Genomic DNA, 14,674 nt, shown 5'->3' on the forward strand with positions numbered 1-14,674 from the left:
TTTTAGTCAGCCGGAGACGAAATTCCCATGAAGATCTTCTCGGCGTCTGACGAAACAGGCCAGGCCACAGCATCCGTCAGGGGCGTCCCAGGTCCTCTCCGGCCCCGCATCCCCTCCCATGGCAACAGTAACTAGTAACCTCCGGGCGTTCTCACGAGAGCGGGCCCCTTCACCGACAGAGGTGCGGTCCCCCGGGCCTCTTCGCCTGCGTCGACTCCCGCTCCTGACACCTGCTCGCCGGGCTCTCCCGCGCAGGCGCGCACACGGAGCCGGACAGTTGGGTCCCAAGTTCCTCTCGGCGCTCAGAACCCGCGGCGCGCGACCCCGGCGCGACACTGCGGCGCAAACGCCGTGCGCGGGAGGGGCGGGTAGGGGCGCGCAGGCGCCGCGGGGAGCGTGAGGCCGCGCAGGCGCGGACGGCGTTGGTTTGAAGAAGACCTTCAGCGTTGCCCTGGCAGAGCGGAGCCAGGCCCTCTAGTTGGAGGTGAGGGGACTCGAGACCGTGGGCCGGGCGGCCGGCAGCCCGGTGGGGCCGGGGTGGGTAGCGGCCCGCCACCGAGCAGAGGACCCAGCGGGAGGCGAGCCTAACGGGGGGCTCGGAAGGGAGAGAGGAGCCTCACGGGGCGCGGGCCCGGGCGGGCTGCGGACGGCAGAGGGGACCTTGCTCCCCCGACCGCCTCAGGGGATGGAGCCGAGACGCTGGCGTGGGGAGCGGCGCTCGGAGCGCCCTCTCCCTTGCTGGTGGGCCCACAGGACTTTGTAGGCATCAGGCCAGAAAGGAGTTGGTTTCTAGGGAAGTTGGGTCCTCGAACCCTAAACCCACCCCACCCCCACCCCCAGCTTCCTCTCTGGAATTGTTGTCCAGTATCAGGGGAGCCCTGTGGCACTCCTTATCGCCAAGGGGAGGATGCTGTGTGTGCAGCTGAAGGCGGCGAAACGGGGAACAAAAGGGGCTCTTGACTGTCAAGTTAGTAATGGTGTAAAGCAGTGTTACCTAATTAACCCTTCCCCGGCTGTCTGCATCTAAAGCAACCTCGTGCGTTGTGCATGCCAACGAGCAACGGGTGCATTTTGTAGAGCTGATAGAAATGTGCGATGATAGCTTGACTCCCCAGTGATATGAAGTCTCTGTCTTCTCTGTTTTTTGCTTGATCATACCAGCAGTGCATTTCCCATCAGAATCACGGGCCTGAAAAAGTAAGCTTGAACTAGGCAGAATTGAGATCACTTAGTAAACTAAACCGGCTACACTTCTGCAAAGTGTCTTTAGCAGTGGTTTTGAAAAAATAGAGCAAAATGCTAAAAGACTCGTCAGATGGATGTTTCTAAACAGTTAAGTGTATCTTTTCTCTTGTCAGTAGATGAAAATCGACTGTAAAGACATAACATTTTTATTTGACTATATAGGGCCTGCCTTTCTATACCAACCTCCTCATGTTTAGACTTCTGGCAGATTTCATCAGATACCAGCATCGGCTGAAATAATAAAAGAGTAGTACCAAATTGCAGTTGGCAATGTGTAAATAGTCTAGAATTGATAATTTGAATGCAGGAAATTGACTTGTAAAACAATTGCCCTGGAAATGAACTCTGAAACCCTGGCTTAGGACAAAGTTTTATTGCCGTGTGTCGTTACTTTCTCTTTCACCTTTACTATACTCTTTTCTCTTTATATATATATATTTTGTATTATACTCCACCCTCTTAACCTATGTCTGTCATATTTGACAGGTTTAGATTAGGAACAAATTTTAAATCACAATTAAAATTGTGTTCAGATATGATGGTATAGACAGAAACTTAGTAGAGGGACAGGTTAAGAGCCAGGCTGAATATAAGTAATTATTAGTTTGATTGTGTAGATAATTCAGACAGTAATTTCATGGAATAGCTGGTGCTCTGGATTTTTCTGCTATTTTTCTGGTATTGGACTAATGGGACTACTTGAGATGGTTCTACAGTTGGCTAGACGTGGCTCTTGAGGCTGTTGCAGGACAAGAGGGCAGAGGGGTGGTATGTTTATCCGTGTAGACAGAACTTCTGAGAACTTCAACATGAGAGCCATATCGGCAGTAGAAAAGCTTTGTGAGTACCAAGTAGGTAAGGTGAAAACTGGAGGCACCTTTGATTTTTGAAGGCTTTAACTTTAGAATATACACCAATTTTTGGTAAGCAGAATTGCTGCAGGTAGAATTTATCCTGTTTGTGGTTAATGGGTAAGATTATACAATTTTATTTTTAAAAAAGCTTTGAGAGAGAACATATTCTGAATGAATGCATTCCAATTAGTATGGTAATTATTTTAAGAGCTGAGTTTCACAGTGGCAAAAATGTTAACCCTGAAGATTTTTTTTTTTTTTAAAGATTTTATTTATTTATTTGACAGAGAGATCACAAGCAGGCAGAGAGGCAGGCAGAGAGAGAGGAGGAAGCAGGCTCCCCGCTGAGCAGAGAGCCCGATGCGGGACTCGATCCCAGGACTCTGAGATCATGACCTGAGCCGAAGGCAGCCGCTTAACCCACTGAGCCACCCAGGCGCCCAACCCTGAAGATTTTTAATGCATCTATTCTTACAGTTCTTCAAAACAGTTTTACTTTGTCACTTTAGTTGCTCTTGGCTTTATAACAGCGCAAGAAATGTTTTTCCAATGTAAAGTTTGCATATATGTATATATATATTTTTTAAAGTAAAAAGTCCAATTTAACAAAGCTTCTCCTTCAGCTTCTGAGAAATTTTTCTTTGAAATGCAGTCAGAAAGATGATCTCTGTGAATCTCATGAAAAAATCCTTTTATTATCCCATATTCTGGAAAGTTCTTTGTATCTGACAGAGAGATAGAGCATAAGTAGGCACAGTGGCAGGCAGAGGGAGAGGGAGAAGCAGGCTCTCCACGGAGCAGGGAGCCAATGTGGGGCTCAATCCCAGACCCTGGGGTCATGCCCTGAGCCAAGGCAGATGCTTAACCCACTGAGACACCCTGGCGCCCCTGGAAAGTTCTTCGTAAAGAAGCAGAATGCCTTCTCCTAACTTTGCTTGCATTAGGGTGTAAGCATTAATGATGCAAAGGCAGAGAAAACCATATACCTCTTGTCACAGGACTAAATACTAAGACTTTGGGTGAGCAAATACTAAATGGCTCTTTTTGTTCTTTTGTCCTTATTTTTCTTCATAAGATATGTGTAACACGCCGACTTACTGTGACCTAGGAAAGGCCGCGAAGGATGTCTTCAATAAAGGATATGGTAAGTGTGCTATTGTACATTTCCAGTTTGGGGTAAGGATTAGTGTTGAATGCTTCTTACTATATGCAAGATGCAGTGCTAGTAAAATGAGGTTAAGTTAATATTAATCTACTTCACAAGATTTAAGGGGATAACTATCAACAGATATTAGACTCAACTCTTTAGAGGTAGAGTGCCTTATAAGCGTTAAAAGCAATTATATACAAATATGTGTGCATATACATTTGCATATTTAATGTTATCTGTAAGATGAAGTAGTAGAAATTTTTAATACTTTTGTCCCTTCTGGCCAGCCCTGGAGACAGTTAAAGTGGGGGGTACATTTTTCCTCCTCCAAATAATGGGTATTTTTATGAGCATGAAGATAGAACTTTTGACTTCTTTGGAGTAACATATTCTTGATCCCAAATGGACAGATATATATTTTTAATTTTATTTATTTATTTGACGAGAGAGACACAGCAAGAGAGGAAACACAAGCAGGGGGAGTGGGAGAGGGAGAAGCACACTTCCCACTGAGCAGGGAGCCCAATGTGTGGCTTGATCCCAGACCCTGGGATCATGACCTGAGCCAAGGCAGATGCTTAATGACTGAGCCACCCAGGTGTTCCTGTTTTTTATTTTTAAAACTTAGTCTTTCAATTTTTGTGCTATATACATTTGATTTTTCTTATTAACTAGTATAATTAAGTCTGTACTTACATAAGCATAATATTTTCTGATAATTTTTTTCTTTGAGAGCTTAAAAATTATACTTATTTCATAATTCAGTTTTTTTTTTTTTTTTAAGATTTTATTTATTTATTTATTTGACAGACAGAGATCACAAGCAGGCAGAGAGGCAGGCAGAGAGAGAGGAGGAAGCAGGCTCCCTGCTGAGCAGAGAGCCCGATGTGGGGCTCGATCCCAGGACCGTGAGATCATGACCTGAGCCAAAGGCAGCGGCTTAACCCACTGAGCCACCCAGGCGCCCCCATAATTCAGTTTTTAATGGAACTCTCACCTAATGAGGATACTGTGTATTTTCCATATAGAGGGCATATGGACTGTTTTCATAATCTCTAAATTGTAAAAACTGGAGTGAAGGGGCGTCTGGGTGGCTCAGTGGGTTAAGCCTCTGCCTTCATGGTCATAGTCTCAGGGTCCTGGGATCAAGCCTCGCATCGGGCTCTCTGTTCAGCAGGGAGCCTGCTTACCCCTCTCTTTGCCTGCCTCTCTGCCTACTTGTGATCTCTCTCTCTGTCAAATAAAATAAAAATTGTTAAAAAAAAAAAAACTGGAGTGAATATCACATTTTGTACATTACTGTATTTTTCTTTTTGCCTAGGATTTGGCATGGTCAAAATAGATCTGAAAACCAAGTCCTGTAGTGGAGTGGTGAGTACCCAATATAATTTTAATAGATGTAGCATAATTAACTTAAAGGAACCTGTTAAAAAATTGTTTAGTTCTGTGAGTCAGTCTACATTTGGCACTATGCTGTCCTCCCTGCAGTTTCGTCACACTCTCAGATTTCAGTGAGCGTCTTTGCCTTCGCCTTAGACAATCAGGTTGAATTTTGGGGGAGAACAAATGTTCTCATAATAAGAATAATAATAAGAATTCTCCCCCTCATAATAAGAATATGCTGAGTTTTACTCTCAGGAGATATAAAATATATGTATTTTTCTGACCCATATCATATCTTTATACTTTAATGAATACATATGTGGGTACTAAAAACCTTACTTCCATTATGATGGGTTCAAGTAGGTTTTATTGCCCTCTTACAAAAACAAATTATAGTCTGTCCCTTCATGATTGGTCAAAACAAATGTAGAACTAAATTCATACAAAGGCTTAATCTGCAGTTTTTATTGGATGTTCGTAAGGTCTTTTTTACTGGAAGTTAAGAATATAGTAAAGGATACAGGCATATTTTCAAAGTATCATTAACCAGAATAACCAGAACTTTCATTCAGTAAATCTAGCAAATAATTAATTTTACATTCACCGTATTCTCTGGTTTCTGCTCACCGATAGCATAGAGCATATCTTTTTAGTATTTACCTGTTTAAACCAGTGCTAATTTTATTTCCAGATACAATAATTTCATTAGAGGAGCTAAAGGAATGTGGAATTCTTACGATACTTTGTCTCATACTCCTGGTTTGTCACTATCATTTTCTTCCTGGGTTTTTCTCGTGGTAAATAAATACATATGCAGCTACTGCTGGATGGCATATTGTTACGTGGTTCTGTTAAAAGAGAAAAATTATACTAACTTTGAATAGGGTTTCAGAATTTGGTCAAGTTAGGTTTGTGTTGCAAAAATCATCGACTAAAATTTTATCTCCTTTCCATGCTGCTGTGGTGTGGGACTATTCATTCAGATGGTAAGAAAAACCGAGCATATTTGTGTGCTTGCTTTTATGGCTGCTTTTGGTCTCTGGTATTGATTTAGGATAAATTTCACCCATTGCTCCATTCATCCATTGCAGTCAGTTCTTAGATCGCACTTAATATTTGTATCATATACCATCTACTTCACATAACATTTTTGTGGTGGTTTCGTTGCGTACTAGCCTTTACTGTAGAGCTATAGATAGTATGTGCATGTTATAAATGTATTTTGCACTGTTTGATCTAATGAAGAAGTTAGAGAAAAACTAAAGCAATTGTGAGCCAATTAAACTTTTTTTTTTTCAAAGATTTTTATTTATTTATTTGACAGAGATGACAAGTAGGCAGAGAGAGAGGGGGGAAGCAGGCTCCCCGCTGAGCAGAGAGCCCAATGTGGGGCTCCATCCCAGGACCCTGAGATCACGACCTGAGCTGAAGGCAGAGGCTTTAACCCACTGAGTCCACCCAGGCACCCCTAAATTTTTTAATTTAGAAAAATTCTGGCCTTTTCTTTAAGATTTGTTCTTCAGGTATTTTAGACTTTTGAGAGAACTTCAAACTAAGAAATAATGGTAACAAGGAAAAGATGTAGACTAAATACACTTCTACCTTAGTTTTGTGTGTGAAGTTTTCCTAACACTGAAATTGAGGTTTATCTATGCTATACTTTCAAGTTTATGAGGGACATTAATGAAAAATAAAACACTGGATGGTTGGATTTACTAAAGAAAGCAGTGCTCGCATTGTGTGGACTATTAAACATGACTCGCATTTTGTCATTTTGTGCTGAGGCCTTGCCCTAAAGTGTGCAGCATAATACTCTCTTGGAAAATTTCCTGCGTGGTGTTGATAAACAGATCATAGTTTCCCAGTTGTTTCATCAGCCTTAGAGCTAGAGCTAGGGAACAGGCTATTTGGTAAAGGGAGGATTCATATTGTGGGCAGTGACACAGACCTGCTCAGGGCTGGCAGCATTTCAGAAATGTTCTCTGAAAACAGGGCCAATCAGAAGCTTTATTTCTTGACAGTTCGTAGATTGTCAATGACAGGTGTTGACTGTTTGCTTCCTTTTAGAGGGAGATCTGTTTCCTATTGCTCATTGTCATATGACTAAAATGACACCTACCTAGGGAGGAGGATATATTTTGAGGTGTTCATAGTAACTGTTTGATAGAAAGCACTTTAAAAAGATAGCGGAGAAGGGAGAAAGACAAGTTATGCCATTCCATTATGTTGTGAAAAGTGGGTCCATACTTTCAAGTATTGAGATTGTTTATACCAGAAGTTTTACCGATAGTTTTGTGGATCAAAGCAATAAAGTTTTTGTGACGGTGTAACTGTACTTCACGCCACTGAACTGCATACTTAAAAATGGTAAATTTTATGTTAGATGTATTTTACCACAATAAAAATAAAAAAAATTTAATGCACTGAAGTTCTCTTAAAAAGAGGGTAGGGCTGGAACACCTGGGTGGATCAGTCTTTGGCTCAGGTCATGATCCCAGCGCCTTGGAATTGAGCCCCACGTGGGGCTCCCTGCTCAGCAGGGAGTTTGCTTCTCCCTCCCCCTGCTCTTGCATGCTCACTCACTCTCTCTCTCCCCTCTCAAATAAATAAAATCTTAAAAAAAAAAAAAAAAAAGAGGGTGGGTAATCCTTTCTGGTGTGGGGATTTTTAAGGACTTTAAAATTAACCAGCAGTTTGAAAGATATGATAGAGAATGAGTAATCTTCTTTTAAGTCACGAAAGTAAAATGTTTAAGATTCGATATTTTTGTCTTTTTTAGTAAAGGCATTTATTTTCAGTAAAGATATTTCTGTTCTAAAGGAAAGAATTTAAGATTCCCATTTTAGTAAGAGAGTTTATGGAACAAGAAGTATCAGTAAGAGAGGTGGAACAATGGAAAGGTCTGAAACTGATTAAACTTTAGAAATAAGAAAGCAGGAAATACTTTGTGGTAACAAACTATATTGGTTTCTGATGCATTCAACACTACCTTCTGAAATATTTCCTGTTTGATGAGTTGATTTTAAAGTAATTATTTTTCGGGGCGCCTGGGTGGCTCAGTGGGTTGAGCCGCTGCCTTCGGCTCAGGTCATGATCTCAGGTCCTGGGATCGAGTCCCACATCGGGCTCTCTGCTCAGCAGGAAGCCTGCTTCCCTCTCTCTCTCTCTCTCTGCCTGCCTCTCCGTCTACTTGTGATCTCTCTCTCTGTCAAAATAAATAAATAAATAAATAAAGTAATTATTTTTCTTGCTTATCAGGAATTTTCCACTTCTGGTCATGCCTACACTGATACAGGGAAAGCATCAGGCAACCTAGAGACCAAATATAAGATCTGTAACTATGGACTTACCTTCACCCAGAAATGGAATACAGACAATACTCTTGGAACAGAAATCTCTTTGGAGAATAAGGTAAGAGAAAGCATTGGGAGTTATTTGTAGGTTAAATTTATCTTGCAGATAAAATGATCCGTAAACCCCAAATACAGTGTGAGCGAGATCTTATAACCTAGATAATAGCCATATTTTTTTCTCTGCATGTGGCCATCTTTGATATGTCTTAGATTTCTAGAAATACATCTTTGTGAGTGCATAATTAGCACATTACATCTTTGTTCTGACCAGTTCTGTTTATAACTGAGCCTCTCCTGGGTAAACCAAACTATTCATAGTGAGGCAGTTTGATTTTATTTTGTAATTGTTGCAAAATTGGCTCCATAGAAAACTGTTTCAAATTCTCTCATGTCTTCACAGAGAAAAATTTATCAGCAGATACTCGTTAAGTATTTGCTATGTACAGGGCACTGTTTTTTGAGGTATGTCTACATGCACACTACCATAGATGACATATGAGTAACTGAATAAATTCCTTAGGTTGACTTGTTAAATGTTGGGTTGTCTCATTACAGTAATTTCAAGAGAGTATCAAGATTACTTGGTTGTATTGGAATTTTGTTGTTTTTTTACTGTAATTAATGTTATTGGCTGTGATAGAATTTGACCTATACATTTAAACCTGGTTTTTGGTGACAGAATCTGATGAAACCTGGAGGTAAGGGGGAGGGGAAGGATAAAGACATAATTTAGTAAGTAACTTAATATTTGGTCAAAAAACCAGAAAATTACTAATTGTTTATTTTAAATCTTTGTTTTTCAGTTGGCTGAAGGGTTGAAACTGACTCTTGATACCATATTTGTACCGAACACAGGGTAATTATCCAAACCCCATTTTCTGAAATGTTTTTGTAGACTGTAGGGAGAGAGCACTTTAGACTGGGGAATTGCAATGAAACGTTAGATCCAGGGAAAACTTAGGAGGTTGCTGTTAGGAACACCAGAGGACCTTGTGTGTACAGTAAAGAGATAGGAGGATTCCTTTGAAGTAGGGTAAAGTTTTGATTTGAAAATTGAACAGATGAACAAAAATACAAAGCTAGTCCAGAGGCACATTATAGGAAAAGTTCAGGAGCTAGAAGCGTTTGAGACTAGATATTTCTCTCTCTTTCTTTCTTTCTTTTTTTTTTTTAAGCTTTTCTATTTAATCTCTACATTCAGTGTGGGGCTCAAACTTACACCCTTGTGAGACCAAGCGTTGCATGCTCTACTAACTGAGCCAGCAGGCGTTCCAAGACTAGATATTTCTTCTTTTTGTTTTTGTTTTAAAGATTTTATTGATTTCTTTGACAGAGAGAGAGAGATCATAAGTAGGCAGAGAGGCAGACAGAGAGAGGGGGGGAAGCAGGCTCCCTGCTGAGGAGAGAGCTGATGTGGGGCTTGATCCCAGGACCCTGAAATCATGACCTGAGCCGAAGGCAGAGGCTTATTAACCCACTGAGCCACCCACGTACCCCCAAAACTAGATTTTTTTTTTTTTAATTTATTTATTTGACAGATCACAAGTAGAGAGGCAGGCGGGGGGCGGGGAGGGGGCGGAAGCAGGCTCCCTGCTGAGGTGAGAGGCCAATGTGGGGCTGGATCCCAGGACCCTGAGATCATGACCTGGGCCGAAGGCAGAGGCTCAACCCACTGAGCCACCCAGGCGCCCCAAAACTAGATATTTCTTAAGCGCTTCTAAGATTCATGGATGTGGTATTTTGCTGAGGTTAATTTCTTAAGAAACCAGTGTTATCTACTGGCTGTGGAACACTATAAGTAATAGTTCTGCTACTGACGTCCTTTTTTAGCCTTTAGAAATCTCCTAACCTCTGTGCTTCAATTTCTTTGTCTAAAAAACAGAGATCATGTTGTTTCCTGTCTGCCTCACATGGGTTGGTGCTAGAAAAGGGCAAAGTGGCATTTTTCTTCAGCTGTAACAACATGTGTATCATTCCTGCCACACACTTGAGTTATCTTCCAGACAAATATTCTCAGAAGCCTGATTAAAGACAAGGATGATAAAAATCAATTTCATGTTTTCTGTACCATTCTTCAGAAGTATATCCGTCTCTTCCATCCATCTAATGTTGTCCAGGGAGAAAACACTGACCTTAAGGAAAAATGAATATGTTTACTAAAGGATTGTATCCTTAAAAAAATACACTTCTTTTCATGATAGGTTAATTACTTAGAAGTGAAGTGTGTCAGGTGTTACGTTTTATAGCATTTGGGCATTTTAAAAACATTTAAAGAAATTTGGGTTCTCATGAATAAATACATATTCAGATTATTTGATACTGAGGTAGCTTATTCCTTTTTATACTTTTATTCATGCCTTTATGATATTAATCATGATATCATTTGAACTTACAGTGAAGAATAGGTAAGAATAGTATATGCGTTTCTTTTTTTTTTTTTTTTTTAAAGATTTTATTTATTAGAGAGAGTGCGCACGCAAGAGATTGTACAAGTGGTGGGGAAAGCAGACCCCACTGAGCATTGAAGCTGATGCAGGGCTCGATCCCAGGACCCTGGGATCACGACTTGAGCTGAAGGCAGATGCTTTAACCGACTGAGCCACCCACGGGCCCCAGTATATGCATTTCTAATCCTAACAAAATTATATTTGTAGTGCTGTCATTTGAAACTTTATTATATGTACGCCATTTATCAAAATAATATTTATATTGGTGGAGAGAGAGGATATTACTCTGGACGGTAGTAGAAACTCATGTTTTTATTTCTTACAGAAAGAAGAGTGGAAAATTGAAGGCCTCGTATAAACGGGATTGTTTCAGTCTTGGCAGTAACGTTGATATTGATTTTTCTGGACCAACCATCTATGGCTGGGCTGTGTTAGCTTTTGAAGGCTGGCTTGCTGGCTATCAGATGAGTTTTGACACAGCCAAATCCAAACTATCACAGAACAATTTCGCCCTGGGTTACAAGGCTGCGGACTTCCAGCTGCACACTCACGTGTGAGTTTTTCATTTATTCCGCCTTTACCAGTGCCGTTGCCCAAGAAGAGGGTAGCCATTAGCACGTCGAGAAGGTTAGAAGTGATCATTCCTGCATTTACTATGCTTTGGTGGACATCCAGCCTCACTGTACTAGTTTCCCAGTCAGTAAAACACTGCCCACGGTTAGTGCACTTGGTGCATTGTGCTGTGCTACTGGTAGTTACTAGCCTCTCAGCCTGTACACCAAACTTTAGGGAGGTCTAGAATCTGTTACAAGAACCACTAGGAGGGAGAAAGCCCGGGCATAGGTCACCTTCTGATAAAAGGGATCCTTTGGAGATATTTCTGCTTCCTCTGGTGCCTTACTCAGCTTGGCAGTATCGGGAAGTAGGTCTGGATCATGAAGAGCAACCGTGTAATTGATGTGAGCATCCTGGACCATCCCCAGTGATTCTGCGGAGGTTTTTGGGTACTCTTGGTCACAATCCAACCGCCCCTATGGCATTCAGAAGTAGAAATCCTCAAAGCAATCCTGGATTCAATGCTGTAGGTTGCATCCTCTTGGTTAAATGAATTTGAACTTTTAAATTATAGTTTATGTCTTGGCCTACTGGGCACTTTAATATACCAGGAAAAAGAAAAAAAGGAAGAGCTCTGTGTTTTTGAAGCATTAGATTGCTCTCCACTAGACATTCCAGTTCACTATGATGCCTGAAATAAAGTCAAGCAGTGGTATAGACAGTGGCGTTAAAATGATGAAACAGTACAATCGGAAAAACCATGAAAACTCAGGGACTAAGTTCTGGGATGCTTCAAAGCAGTAACTTAGGCACATCTCTAGAGCGGTACGCCCTAAGGTATTGTGGGGGTGGTGCTTTTGGACTCATCGTTGTTTCAAGTGAAGTTCGGAATTGGCTTATTCTTGTGCTGCTGTGTTTTTTGTTTTGCAGAAATCTTTATTGAACTATACTTTCAGGTTTCTGAATTCTTTCAACATCTCATAGACTTATAGATCATATTTCCCTGAAGTATCTGCCTTTGTGCATAATTGAATTATGCCTAAGAAATTTACATTGTGGGGAGCTGAGTAAATGAATCAAATGTTAATTACATTTTAATTAGCCAGTTATAAATTACATAACTGGATTTAGTTCCTTGTTTTCTTTGGTAGTCATTTATACTAGAAGTTTGCTGAAATAGGTGAGTTGGAAAATGAGATTCTTGTCTAAACAGTCTTAGAATTTGTTTCCATATGATAAGAGTGGTACAAACTAGTATGACTTTTTCTTATACTATCAAAATAGGAATGATGGCACCGAATTTGGAGGGTCTATCTACCAGAAGGTTAACGAGAAGATAGAAACGTCAATAAACCTTGCTTGGACGGCCGGCAGTAACAACACCCGTTTTGGCATTGCTGCTAAATACAAGCTGGACTGTAGAACTTCTCTGTCTGTAAGAACTTGCTGTGAGATTGGGCTTCAGCTAAGTTGTAAATGAGTGTTGTGATTTGGTTGGTGTGTGCATGTTCTTTATTGACTTTAGTGAGCCGGTCATTATATAGTGAAAAGAGTATTATACCTCAAGTCCAGGAATGTGGATTCTAGTCCTAGTTCTTCCTATAATTATTTGGCTGTTGTCTGACCTTATGGAGTCATCTCTTTGGCCTCAAAATTTTCTTATCTGTAAATTCATGGGATTTGATTACTATTCCTGTTGGTATTAGTAATTCTTATTAATAATGACACTAATTGAGCTCTCAAATTTCAGGTACTGTGCTAAGGGCTTAATGTGTAATATCTCATTTAATCCTCCCAACTACTCCATGTGGTGAGTAGTATCCTCATGCCCATTTTATAGATGAGGGAACTGAGACTTGGAAAGGTCAGGTAACTTGCCCAAAGCCCCAAAAATGTGGCAGTGTCACGATTGGAATCCAGATCTTCTCTCACCAGAGTTCGTGTTCTAACCACTGTCAGAGGTTGTAAACTGACATCTCAAAAAATTCAGTACACCAGGGGTGTTTGGACGCACAGTGTTTTAAAAATTTTGCTTGAGGCCTTTAAGCGTGCATTCTCAAGGACCCTACTATCCCTACCAGTCCTATTAACTGAAGAGACTTATACCTTTTTATTAATTAAATTTTCAGTTTTGGTAGTTCTAGATTGGCCCGAAGTTGCTTTAGTTTTGGAAATCTGATGCATGAAATAGTGGTTGTACTGGACTTACATATTATGAAGTTGATTGTTTTCTAACTGTTTCTATTTTATCTCCTAATCTTAGGCTAAAGTAAATAATGCCAGCCTGATTGGACTGGGTTATACTCAGACCCTTCGACCGGGTGAGTAAAGGAATTAATAACAATGGGCTTGGGTTGGAGGTAATGGAGGAATAATGAAAATAACCTATAAAACCTACAGTCAACTGTAGGTCAATTCAGACCATTTTGTCACAATTGGTTGTTCATACAAAGTAAAACCGATCAAGTGCCTGTGCTTAACAAGTCTTTATAGATTTCTTACTATAATTTGGTCACTCTGGCTTGTGGCGCATTTTTCTTAACCCTGAACTCCAGGTGATTTGCCGTGATTATGCTTTGCTCATTGCAGATCAGAGGATTATAGATAACCTGTGTTGATTTAGTCAGACCTGAATGCCTGCAACTCTCACACCCGGCTGTAATCTGTGCCCTTGACTCTGTCTGTTGTTTCTAGAAAATGAAGATAAGCGTGTAATGCTTACTATAACGAGTGATTGTGGTGTTTTCTTCTTTCAGGCGTCAAACTGACCCTGTCAGCTTTAGTCGATGGCAAGAACTTCAGCGCAGGAGGCCACAAGGTTGGGTTAGGGTTTGAGCTAGAAGCTTAACGTGGTTTTGAGTAAAGCATCCAATTTGTCCCTGGAGGTGAGGAGAACCCACTATGTTTTGGCCTTAAAATTCTTCTGTGAAATTTCAAAAGTGTGAACTTTTTATTCTTCCAAAGAATTGTAATCCTCCCCATGCTGAAGTCTAGAGATCGCAAGTCCATCCGAAGGGAGGTACTTGAAGGCATGCCTGGAAGTTGTCATGTTTGTGCCACATTTCAGTTGAGTTCCGCAGTGTTATTTTTAATGTGTTCCTCAGCGACAGTGTAGTGTCATGTTACACAGGAAATGACCCGGTCCTCCAGTACATCACGTCCTGCATGTCCCACGCCACTTTTTCATGACCTTTTAATATATTGGTCTCTGTGCTGTAGTGGAATCTTTGGTTTTGCATCAGAGTAAAATAAAATAAACCCATCACATTTGGAACATAATCGGTCATGTGACTTGCTCGTGGTGGTTTTCTTGTATTTGGTGTGATTGGTTTTGTTTTGAAAAAATCCTCTCATTGGTGGTGGGTGGGATTTGTATTTAGAATGGTACGTCTGACACGCGAGTGCTCTCGCTTACCCCTCCCCCTCTCGTTTATCTGGCCCGCTGCCCTTCTACACTCAGGCCGAGGACTGAAACCGGGAGTTTTGTTCCACCGGGCAGAGGCACATCTGCTGGGGTGCCTGCTTCCTACTGCACTGTGGTAAAGCAGGGTCATACTGGTGGTGTAAGCGGCTGAGAAAGAGTGGGGGGAGGGGAGTGAGCAGAAGGATGGGCGAAGGGAAGAACACAGTAGGGGAAATGCTGTTGGGAAGAGATTGGTAGGAGGAAGCTAGGGCTGGAGCAGACCC

General features: G+C 41.2%; 1 protein-coding gene across 2 annotated transcripts; it reads left to right on the plus strand.

Annotated features, from left to right (window-relative positions):
* Window positions 1-350: 350 nt before the first annotated feature.
* On the plus strand, window positions 351-14,266 carry VDAC3 (voltage dependent anion channel 3). Of its 2 annotated transcripts, XM_047717207.1 has the most exons (10): window positions 351-484; window positions 3,175-3,243; window positions 4,571-4,620; window positions 5,616-5,618; window positions 7,891-8,043; window positions 8,789-8,841; window positions 10,758-10,985; window positions 12,272-12,422; window positions 13,251-13,308; window positions 13,744-14,266. In XM_047717207.1, exons 2-10 carry the CDS (start codon window positions 3,177-3,179, stop codon window positions 13,833-13,835), a joined length of 855 nt encoding a protein of 284 aa, XP_047573163.1. In that variant the 5' UTR covers window positions 351-484; window positions 3,175-3,176; the 3' UTR covers window positions 13,836-14,266. The 2 variants fall into 2 exon arrangements, with proteins under 2 accessions (XP_047573163.1, XP_047573164.1); XM_047717208.1 differs by lacking the exon at window positions 5,616-5,618.
* The last annotated feature ends 408 nt before the right edge of the window (window positions 14,267-14,674 follow it).

This window comes from Lutra lutra, chromosome 2 (assembly GCF_902655055.1).
Source record: "Lutra lutra chromosome 2, mLutLut1.2, whole genome shotgun sequence".
In the NCBI taxonomy this organism is placed as follows: domain Eukaryota; kingdom Metazoa; phylum Chordata; class Mammalia; order Carnivora; family Mustelidae; genus Lutra; species Lutra lutra.

Coding starts and splice junctions, on each gene's coding strand:
- VDAC3 (XM_047717207.1), top strand. CDS start 3,177: ATGTGTAACACGCCGACTTACTGTGACCTAGGAAAGGCCGCGAAGGAT. Junction 10,986..12,271: donor TTCCAGCTGCACACTCACGT/GTGAGTTTTTCA, acceptor CTATCAAAATAG/GAATGATGGCACCGAATTTG. Junction 12,423..13,250: donor ACTGTAGAACTTCTCTGTCT/GTAAGAACTTGC, acceptor TCCTAATCTTAG/GCTAAAGTAAATAATGCCAG.